Source organism: Eurosta solidaginis, chromosome 1, assembly GCF_040869045.1.
Source record: "Eurosta solidaginis isolate ZX-2024a chromosome 1, ASM4086904v1, whole genome shotgun sequence".
In the NCBI taxonomy this organism is placed as follows: Eukaryota; Metazoa; Arthropoda; class Insecta; order Diptera; family Tephritidae; genus Eurosta; species Eurosta solidaginis.
Window position 1 is genome coordinate 20,715,713 of NC_090319.1, and position 11,650 is coordinate 20,727,362.

The window sequence follows — 11,650 nt, forward strand, 5'->3', positions numbered from 1 at the left end:
AATAAAAATATTGCTTTGTTGCAAGGCTTAGTGCAGTCTTGCGGATATGCACTGTAGTTTGACGGATATGAATTCGGAGCAAGCACCTACTCGACTGTTTTAGAAAGAATTGTTTCTTACCCCAATGATTGGAAAATTTCTCAAGTGATTTTTGCAATGAAAAGCTTCCAAGCAAAAAAAAAAGACAGATGCCCATACAACTGTAGATTTCAACAAATTTTAGGAACAATTTTATATTAGCGTACCTACAGTTTTGCTTTTGCCTGGTGGTTGAGCTGGGAATACACAAATTCCTCTTAACTTTCTATACCAACACCTACCACCTAGCATTACAACATTTCGCTCCCTACACTTAAAAAAAAAACTCACCTAAAATGAGAAAAGAGAGGAGAAACGTTCAATTAAAGTGAGTAATAATTTCGAAGTTTTGTATGACGCTTTTCATTAATTTGTAGGATAATTTTTCTTAAATTTTTTTATCCAAGAATACTTGCTCACAAGATTTACATGTATGAATTAGCTCAGTGACTAAGAGCATTTGGCTGTAAAATTGAGCACCTCGACTAGAAATCTATGGCCAATAACCGTTACAAAATTAAACAATTTAATACAATTTTCTACATTTTCAATGAAATGTATTCCAATAATCAAGGAAAAAACAGTTATACAGTACAGTCGGAAAAAAATAGAACAAAATGAAAATGTTGTTTCTGTCAGTTTATCGTATCATTTATTAAAATATTAGTCACATGTTCGCAGTAGTTTTACACACTCAACGTAGTTCTATGATCCGAAGATATTTTTAATGTATTTTCCATCAAATTTTATAAGCGCTTTTCTTGAAAATGGCAACCCTTTGCTTTGATGCCGGCAGCGCACAATTTCGGCATCCTTTCGAAGTGTTTGATGCGGAATATTATTCCACGCTTCGTTCAAACAATCCCAGAAGTCAGGAAGGCTTGTTGGCTTTAGATCTCTCACACGTCGATCTAGTTCTTCTCACAATAGTTCGATGGGATATAAATCGGGGGATTGTGGTGGTCACTCCATTATATTAAGGTCACCTGAGACTTTTCGTTCTAAATAAGAAGCAAACAAGTTTTGGTGTATGTTTCGTTATCTTGTTGGTAAATGAATCCACGACCAATCAAATTAATGCCAGATGGTATTGCATGGCGTTGGAGTACACTATGATACTGCTCTTTTTTCATAATTCCTTAAATTTTTTTTTTTTTTGTTGACCAATGCCAGCGTAGCTGAAAAAGCCCCAAACCGTCATTGAGCCACCGCCATCTTTCATAGTTGGCACAATGCAATCTGCTTTGCATCTTTCATTGACGTTTCTGTTAGAGGTTTCGATTTCTCCAACATGTTCGAGAACAGATTTCACGCGAGTCTTGCCTTCTCTCGGGATTCTCGAATCTCGAATTACTCTTAAGGCACGCGAGATTCTCGAATCTCGAATTAGTCGTAAGGCTCGCGAGCTTCGCGTCATTCAATTTAATCGATTCATTGGCTGTTTTATATAGAGCTTATGATTTCTTCTGGATCACAGGCCAAAATGTCCGTAAAACCAAAAGTAAAAAACCCAGAAATGTATAAAATATTGCCAATGCAGCGACTGAATTGAAAGTCGGGAAGATCGCGAGTATTACGAGTAATTCGAGATTAGAGAACCTCGCGAGAATCCGTGTTCTTGATGTCTCGTTGAAAAATAAAATATTGTGAACAAAATTATATGTATAATAAATATGTTTTGAGTTAAATGTCATTGAAGCAATATAATCAACAAAAAAGTCACAAGTAAAAAAAAACCAAGTGTATAAATACTGCCCATAGAGCCATTAAGTCAGAATGTCGAGAAGCTTGCGAGATTTACGAGTACTTCGAAACACGAGAATATCGCGAGGAGTTGAGTTCTAGAATTCTCGGTTCTCGAAAATCTCGCTTGTGTTCGAGAAGAAATCGTAAGCTCTAGTTTCTGTGAACATATTGACGCCAATAGCTACCGAAAAGTTCGAATTTCGATTTGTCTGACCATACAACAGATTTCCACTGAACAATAGTCCAGTCAATATGTTCTTGAGCGAACTTCAGTCTTTTCTGTTTATTTCCTGGCCGTAGAAGTGGCTTTCTGACAGCAATGCGTTCAATCATACATTTTTCTTTAAGCCGGCCTTTGACTGTCGCAAGCGATATTGGTAAATCCAAGTCTTTATTGACTTCAGTACGAATTTATGATGCAGATTTTCGTCGATTGTCTTTACTTATTGCATATATTTTGTTATCGATCCTTTGTTTAGTCTTTCTTCGTCAACCAGATCGTTTTATGTTAGTATTTTGTCCAGTTTCCCGATATCTTCGAATGGCCGCATGAACTGAGCACAGATATATTTTCATACGTTTGGCTATTTCTCAATAATTTTTCCGTTTTTTGCAAAATAATGATTTGGGCTCGAATTTCGACGGATATTTCCTTTCTCTTCACCATTTTCAATAGGAAAAATACAATTCTGAGGCTATTTCAACGATAAAGCGGGCAAAATTATGCATAAACACAACAACTATTAAATTAACGGACATACCGTTTTTTTATGACACTTCAATGGACCAGACCTGACATAACCATTTTTTTTTTGTTTATATGATCTACATATGACTTTAAAACCGCAGCCAAATCGATTTATGTGCGAAAATAATTTAAAACACAATGCGGCAGTTTTCACACTTTTCACGATTATTGTCCTTAGGCTGTTTTGTTATGAATTTTAATGGAACTTTCAGCGGCCACCGTGGTGTGATGGTAGCGTGCTCCGCCTATCACACCGTATGCCCTGGGTTCAACTCCCGGGCAAAGCAACATCAAAATTTTAGAAATAAGATTTTTCAATTAGAAGAAAATTTTTCTAAGCGGGGTCGCCCCTCGGCAGTGTCTGGCAAGCGCTCCGATTGTATTTCTGCCATGAAAAGCTCTCAGTGAAAACTCATCTGCCTTGCAGATGCCGTTCGGAGTCGGCATAAAACATGTAGGTCCCGTCCGGCCAATTTGTAGGGAAAAATCAAGAGGAGCACGACGCAAATTGGAAGAGAAGCTCGGCCTTAGATCTCTTCGGAGGTTATCGCGCCTTACATTTATTTTTTATTTTTTTTCAGTAAAATTCATTAAAAATATCTTCGGATCATAGAACTACGTTGAATGTACAAAGCTACTGCGAAGATGTGAATAATTTTTCAACAAATGATACGATAAACTGACAACAACTTCTTTTTATACCTTTCATGAAAATGAAATGGTACATTAATTTCGTCACGAAACCCAAAATTGTAAGTCATTAAAGGAAAATAGATACACCCACCATTAAGTATACCGAAATATTCAGGATGAAGAGCTGAGTTGATTTAGCCATGTCCGTCTGTCCGTCTGTCTGTTTGTATGCAAACTAGTCCCTAAATTTGTGAGATATCTGATAAAATTTGGTGAGCGGGTGTATTTGGGTGTCCGATTAGACATTTGTCGGAATCGGCCGGATCGGACCACTATAGCATATATCCTCCATACAACCGATTTTTCAAAAAAAGAGGATTTTTGTCATATCTTACTCAATTTAACAGATTGAAGCTTCAAACTTCACCATATAATTTCGTATATTGCACATATTATTGCCTGAAAAAATTGATGAGATCGGTCGTATATATAGTATATATCCCCCACAACCGATTGTTCAGACAAGAAACTTTTCGTATTTACTGCCCCATTTTAAGAGCTAGAGGCTTCAAATTTCAACGAATGCTTACTTATATAGCATATATTGTTGTCTGAAAAAATCATAAAGATCGGTGGTATATATAGTATATATCCCATATAAACTGTAATTTTTGCCCCTTTTTTACGGATAGAAGCTTTAAAATTCATCAACTTTCATCAAATAGTTACGTTTACGTCATATGTTGTAGAAATACGTGATTCGTAGTCATAATTTTTAAACGCAGACCACAAAAAACCTGAAACTTTGCATCCTCACGCAAAGTACCTACCTGTGTTTTATTTTATATTTATCTTAAAAATAGTTTAGGTGTGTAGATCTGTTCACTATATATTTCTTATCTTATACATCCGATTATTCGGAGATTACGAACGGAATAAGATTATTGTTCAGCCCCATTCATGAAAGGTATGAAGTCTTCGGCACAGCCGAAGACAGTCCCGTTCCTACTTGTTTATCTTATTCTAATACTTTCGGACTGTACTGTAATTAAAAAATTACTTGTCAAGTTTTAGCGAAATATTTAAAACCGTTTTTACAAATTTTATAACTACTTTGCCCGTTGTTAGGCAATTTTTTTTTTCTTTTTTTTGTGCTTTTCCTTTTATCGAGAGTAACCACCTCACCTTTCCACCAAACTCTCACTCGATTTTAATTTTACTCTTACACTTGAGCTCACTGTTCCTCGTCGTTTTCTCTTCTTCTGTATTAACTTGCTTTTTCTCACTCAGTGTACAAGTACCGAATGTTTGAACGTTCACAATAGTAAACAGCCTGGATCACCTGTTAAATTGCTGTATGGCAATGGAGGAGTAGAAAGATTTTTCAATAGTAGGATTTCACAATGACCTTTTTCTTGTTCCAGCTCTCACTTTTTATACTCAGTTGAGCAGAGCTCACAGAGTATATTAACTTTGATTGGATAACGGTTGGTTGTACATGTATAAAGGAATCGAGATAGATATAGACTTCCATATATCAAAATCATCAGGATCGAAAAAAAATTTGATTGATCCATGTCCGTCCGTCCGCCCGTTAACACGATAACTTGAGTAAATTTTGAGGTATCTTGATGAAATTTGGTATGTGGGTTCCTGAGCACTCATCTCAGATCGCTATTTAAAATGAACAATATCGGACTATAACCACGCCTACTTTTTCGATATCGAAAATTTCGAAAAACCGAAAAAGTGCGATAATTCATTACCAAAGACGGATAAAGCAATGAAACTTGGTACCTTATGACGCAAAATAGAAAATTAGTAAAATTTTGGACAATGGGCGTGGCACCGCCCACTTTTAAAAGAAGGTAATTTAAGAGTGTTGCCAGCTGTAATTTAGCAGTCGCTGAAGATATCGTGATGAAATTTGGCAGGAACGTTAGCCCTATTACTATATGTATGCTTAATAAAAATTAGAAAAATCGGAGAACGGCCACGCCCACTCTTAAAAAAAAGTTTTTTTTTAAGTCAAATTTTAACAAAAAATTTAATATCTTTACAGTATATAAGTAAATTATGTCAACATTCAACTCCAGTATGGTGCACCAAAATGCAAAAATAAAAGAAAATTTCAAAATGGGCGTCGCTCCGCCCTTTTTCATTTAATTTGTCTAACAAACATTTACCAATCCTTGCTAGATGTGTCGGTATACTAGGGAACAATGAAACTGCGTCAAAGGATATCATCTTTTCATCGTCATAAATATAAGAGTTATTGATCTTTTATTTAAAGTCTTGTGTGTGCTTTATATTATATAATGAACTGGTGGTGACGTTTTTTAAAATATCTGCAACGTATTTGCAGAGTGCGTGTGCTGGTGATCCCGTGGCCGAGCATATCGGTCTTAATGGTGTTCCTTCCTTGTGGATTTTCGGCAATCCATATATCCGTGGTGGTAGTGCCGTTGTAGTCGTAAGTTTATTTCTATCTGCCTTCGAAATTAATTCCATTTTAAAAAGTTTATCTACAAGACTATTATTTTTATTTTGTAATTTTAAAGTGGGATCTTGTCTCTGAATTCTATACATCGTCAGGTCATTTAGTATTTCATCCATTTTATTGTTATAGTCATTGAGTTCCATTGCTCCTGTTTTGTTTCCCTTGTCAGAAGTTAAAATACGAATCTTGTCATTTTTATTTAGAAATTTACGTGTCCGTCCCACTGTATCTAGTATTGCACGATCTATTGCACTTTGCCGTGTTGTTGTTGTATGATCTTTTATCAATATTGCTAATTTTGTTCGCGCTTCCTCTTGTTGCTCCTGTTTTCCTGATAAAATTATAAAAACTCTTTTAAAAAGATATAAATCACCAAATAGTCAACGTAGAGAGGAAAACCCGAAAATATTCAAGTCGTTAACTTATGTACCTAAATTATCTGAGCGCCTATCAACATCTGACATCTATAATAAAGAAGATATTAAAATAGCACACAAGCCTATGAGCACTTTAAAAAGTATGTTTAACCAAACGAAATCGAAAATACCGCAAATGGAAAAAAGCAACATTATTTATCAAATCCCGTGTAACGGAAACGACAAAGAATTATGCAACAAAGTATATGTTGGAACAACTAAATCTAAATTAAAGACTCGATTAGCACAACATAAATCAGATTTTAAATATTGCAATGATTTAAATATAAATAACCAAAAAAACTGCACTTATGACCCATTGTGCAACGAGAAAGCACTGCCCGAATTTCGAAAAAACAATAGTACTTCAACAAGAACAACAATATGGAAAGAGATTCACACTGGAAATGCTACATATACTAAACACACCAACTAACACAAGAATTAACTACAAAACAGATGTAGCAAACACCGCGCTCTCCTATAGGCATCTAATAAAAAGCCAAAATAGTTAACAACTCCACGTACAAAGGGAAAGACGTGTCAAAAATGTATGTTTTCAATGTTTAAGAAGTTTTGTTATTAATTGTTAATTGTTGTTTGATGTAAATTATATGTTATTTTATGTTCTGTTTGTTTATAGTTCACCCTGAGGACAGTTATCGTGCATAACCGAAATATATTGGTAAAAAATTTAAAACATCTGTGTTTTATTTTTCAAAACATCAGACCTCAAGCCGGCAAATAAAATTTATTTTTCGTTTTCACTGATTTTTCTTTTTCGCTCAATTTTTTCTCGTCCGCTTTGCATTTGTCTCTCTTTTCCTTCCTTTTCCTCTTACTTATCCTATTCTTCTTAAGCTATGTCTTTTGCTCCCCTTCCTCTTTGCCAATTCTATTACACTTTCCTCTATCCCTTTACCCTGTCCTTACAATTCCATAGGGCTGTTGTTTTCTCTCTGCATTTTCATTTCTCTCTCAAATTTTTTTCTCACATCGTCATTATCTACCTCGCTACCTCTTTTCTCTCTCTCCATTCTTCTACTATTCATCTTCCTTATCTTGGGGATCTCTTGCCAAGTTTTGGATATATACTTGATATATTGTAGAAAATATGTTTAAGTTTTTTATTCATTTATATTACTCACCCGAATATAACAACAGCCCCTCATTCGAAACACCTCCTATAATCATTGGTATCTGATTACTCCAAGCAGTACGCATCATTTCAACCGGTCTTTTCGGCACCACACAATGATCCGTTACATATGGCTCGATAACCGGACCAAATGAAAAACCAATACGCTCACGTTTCTCAGCATCCGAACATAAATTCTCATTCGCTTTGACAATATCAGACGCTTTTGCTGTATGTAAAAATGCAAAAACATCCTCATCATTATCTTCACCCGTATAGCCGGCAGCCACAGCTAAACGATAAGGCCAATTATGTTGCGGTGTCACAGCCCAGGGTGATAGCGCATTACCAGACATTGAGATCGCTTTGTGAAAAAGACCACGCGTTTGTTCTGTAATCATCATAAAATGTACAGAGGCACCACCAGCGCTATCACCAAAAATTGTTATGTTATTGCTGTCACCACCAAAACGTTCACAATTCGCCTTCACCCAACGTAGCGCCATAACTTGATCTTTAAGACCGGCATTGCCAGGCACATCAAATGAGGGATCTTGTATACAAAGAAATCCTGTGTAGATATGAAGATTGTATAAGAAATATAATTTACAGAAAATTTTTATTATAAACACTACAACTCACCAAATGGTCCTAAACGATAATTTATGGATATAACAACAACGTCTTCACGCAGCAAGTAGTCAGGACTGTAAAGAGCGCGTGATGCCTCACCAAACTGGAAACCACCACCATAAATCCAAACCATGACCGGCACGAGTTTTTGCGGATTTAGCTATTTAAGTACATATGTATGTACGTGTTGATATTAGAATAAATATTTAACTGTAGTTGTTTATTTTTACTCACATTTTTGGTATACACATTTAAATAAAGACAATCTTCCGAGCCTTCTGTCATTTGAAAAACGAAATGCTTTTGCAGTGGCTTTGGTCCCGGTGAAGTACAACTTCGTACCTCTGTCCATGGCTCTGGTGGCTGTGGTGCTTTATAACGCAATTTTTCCACAGGTGGTCGCGCAAATGGTATTCTTTCAAAGCTGTAGAAAGCATCACCATAGATTGATCTGCGTTTAACACCTTTTATAGGCCCATAAATAGTGCTAACTATGGTTTTTTCACACGTACGAAAGCGTCTTTGTTGTACTTTAAAATCGACCATTCTGGAGTTGAGAAAAAGAGTAAAGATAAAAATTTAGTAGAAAATGAGATACTGGGCAAGAATCATACAACTAAGTAGATAAATAATCTTATTGTTAAAATATTTATGTGTGCTCTCCATGGGCATCTTATTTCCTCAAGGCTGCATCTGTTCGGTCGCAAAATGCAGTAAAAAGTTTCCACTCATTTCAGACGACAAATAGCCAAACAGATTTCTAGGAAACTTTTATGAGATACGGTTATGCACCTTATACTAATAAAGGAAATTAACTTTGTCTTCCAAGTTGCATAGATTTCACGGATTGTTTAAATCCTACTACAAAATATGCTAGACTACCAGAGCACCCCATTGATTGCATACTACGCGTCGCCGATATGGCTCCAAAGCCTAAAGGTTACTCACTGGAAGAAAATACAGGCCTTCCAAAATACTACCCACAGAACCGCTACGGGCTATCTTCTTATGTCCCCAGAACACCATCTACACAATGAGGTGAGAGTACTCCCCGTTAGGGAGATAAATGAAATGCTAACCAAACAGTTCCTGTTGAATACCCAGAAACCTGGACATCCTGATTGATGAGCCTAAACCGCCCAGGGGCTTAAGGGGTCATCTCCATAAGCATTATGAGAACACAGCCGTATGAAGCAAAAAAGTGCAAGCAGGTCCTCAGTGAAATCCACAAACCGGCGTTAGACCTGTATGCCAGAAATTGCCCGGCGAATCTAGTACTTAAAGAAAAATACCCAGAACTAGCGGAAGACGAACGCACTCTCCCTAGGGAAACGCGCGTCAATATACCTCAACTTCGATCTAGGTACTATGACAGATTAAACTCTTACCTATCCAGAACCAACCCCGACATACAAAATATATGTCCTGCTTGCAACGTGTCCCCACATGACACCAACCGTCTCTTCAATTGTAATGTGGAACCAACGCCTCTAACACCTCTCTCACTATGGTCCACCCGTGTTGAAACCGCAAGTTTCTTTGGAGTCTCGTTAGAGGACATTGATGACAATTTGTAATCGGTCGCACCTATTGGAAAGGGCCAAACACTGCTACAAAAACAGCAATAAGTACCCCATTGCGAAAATAATAAAATATTACGACAAAATATAAAAAACATTTGCTTAATTTTTTCGTGAGCGAAATGAGAGGACTAAAAGGACTACGGTGAAACAGGGCTGATTTTCATTTCATACCATTCGTTGCATGAAAATATACATGGGTTTGAGCATATTATTTTTCGCGAGTAGTATTTTGTGATTGTGACTTTGCAATCCGTGCGATCCCGCATCCCTTGCAATCTACGCACCGTTTGCAAGACAAAGAAAATCGCCCTAATAGGAATTAATGTACATTAAACCTTCCGCAGAAATATCAATTGGAAAATGTATGCTTTGCTTAGAAAGAGAAACCGGCCATACAGAACTTGGCGACAGAGCTTCCAAAAATTTACTTTATTACCAACTTTCTAACAAAGAGACCACTTCACCATCAACTTCAGTGGAGAATGGGCTACATAGCTTCATTGAGTATGCTATATTGTCAACTTCCCCAAAAGTAAAATCCTTCGCATGTAGGTTGAAACCGCAGGCCTCGCGATTCGGCCACTGCCATTAGGAGGCCAACCCAAAGTCCAGGATATAAGACTGTATACAAGTATCTTTGATATAGTTCATACATATTACAACTGCTTTTCCTGCTCCCCGCTAGTACAGTTTTTAATAATGACCGCAATAGGTTGGGGCAAGTCATATGCCCCGTCCACATTGCTCTCTTTCGAGTAACACACCACTCATATATTAGATGAGCCATAGTCTTATGGTCGCCTTTTACGACCGGTATAACCCATCACCCGCAGGGGGAAACAATAGGCACAATTTACTTAAATATTGAACAAATTATATAACATTGCATTTTGGCAACTTAACATCGTAGGTTTTTGTGGCTAAGCTTGACTTCGGGTAAGGAACGGATTCGACCGAACCTGAAAAAAAATCGAACATTCTGTTCGGGTTCGAATTCGCTAAGAAAATTGGGGTTTGGTGGGACACCAGTGTAGACCCTTTTATGTTTGTATATTAACCTGGGTCGATTTGTATGGACGAAAGAAAGTTAACCGATATCGCGCCATCGATTTTTCGATAGGATTTGGGTCCAGGAAAAAAAAGTTCCACTACGCATACCCAAAAAAATAATTTTCGAGCCTGCAGAAAAAAAGTGGCGAAAGGGTGAATTTTTCGAACAAAACACTCCCCACAACCCAAAATTTATTTATTTTTTTTTTTTTCAAAAAATTGTTGTAAAAACGTTGGCGATAACAGTTTTTTGAAATAAAATATTTTTTGGGTTTTGGGGATTGTTTTGGTCGAAAAATTCACCCTTACGCCACTGTTTTTCTGCAGGCTCGAAAATAATTTTTTTGGGTATGCGTAGTGGAACTTGTTTTCCCTGAGCCCAAATCCTATCGAAAAATCGATGGCGCGATATCGGTTAATAAATCGACCCAGACTAGTGTATATGTCTAACGTATATGTGGTTCAAATGTTTTCTTGTTCTTTTTAGGTGACTGTAATTGATGGATTTCTTTAAAATTTAAGCACAGCATGCGATTACTTTATTATGGGAAAGAAATTTTTTACTTTCATTTTATTTCCTTTCTACATATATGTATATACATTCAAATGGTGCCGATTTCATTGCGGCCATTCAAATGCCGGTCAACATTTATTAGCATAATAAAAGGGGTAACAGTGAATTGCTGTAAGATATAAAGAGTATAATAAACATAAAGGAAGGGAGCAGCAATAAAACATCTTAACTGTGCACAATAATAAAAAAAAAGCTGATTTTATGAAGACATTATGACAATTCAGCAAGAAAAGGAGTGATCATTTGCAGCATTTCATTGTATAAAAGGTAAGCAATATGTAAAGATATTTTTTTTTTTTTCAAACTTAATTAAGTAGATATCTTCAACAATTAATTTCTAAATTATTCATGGCTAAGCCAAAGGAATAAAGTTTAACGCAAGAAACAACTTTAAGAACGAAGCAAATGGAAATGTTTTTTCACGTCTGAGGGACGGGTGGTAATAAATGTCGGTACAAACTGAAAATAAAAATGTACAAAGTATTAGAAATTCCATGCCGGAGTCATAAAAGGTGGTAGCACGGTGACATACAATACAAACATAAATAAAA

The 11,650-nt window shown here is 36.4% G+C and overlaps 1 protein-coding gene across 1 annotated transcript in view; it reads right to left on the reverse strand.

Moving 5' to 3' along the window:
• Nucleotides 1-9,498, reverse strand: part of LOC137234985 (uncharacterized) — a 48,903-nt gene extending 39,405 nt beyond the window's left edge. The window contains exons 1-4 of the mRNA XM_067758270.1: nucleotides 9,281-9,498; nucleotides 8,127-8,439; nucleotides 7,902-8,052; nucleotides 7,270-7,830 (exon numbers count right to left, since the gene is read on the reverse strand). Of these exons, the coding sequence (XP_067614371.1) occupies nucleotides 7,270-7,830; nucleotides 7,902-8,052; nucleotides 8,127-8,439; nucleotides 9,281-9,453 (1,198 nt within the window). The 5' untranslated portion in view covers nucleotides 9,454-9,498. The remainder of the gene's footprint in view (nucleotides 1-7,269; nucleotides 7,831-7,901; nucleotides 8,053-8,126; nucleotides 8,440-9,280) is intronic.
• Nucleotides 9,499-11,650: the final 2,152 nt, after the last annotated feature.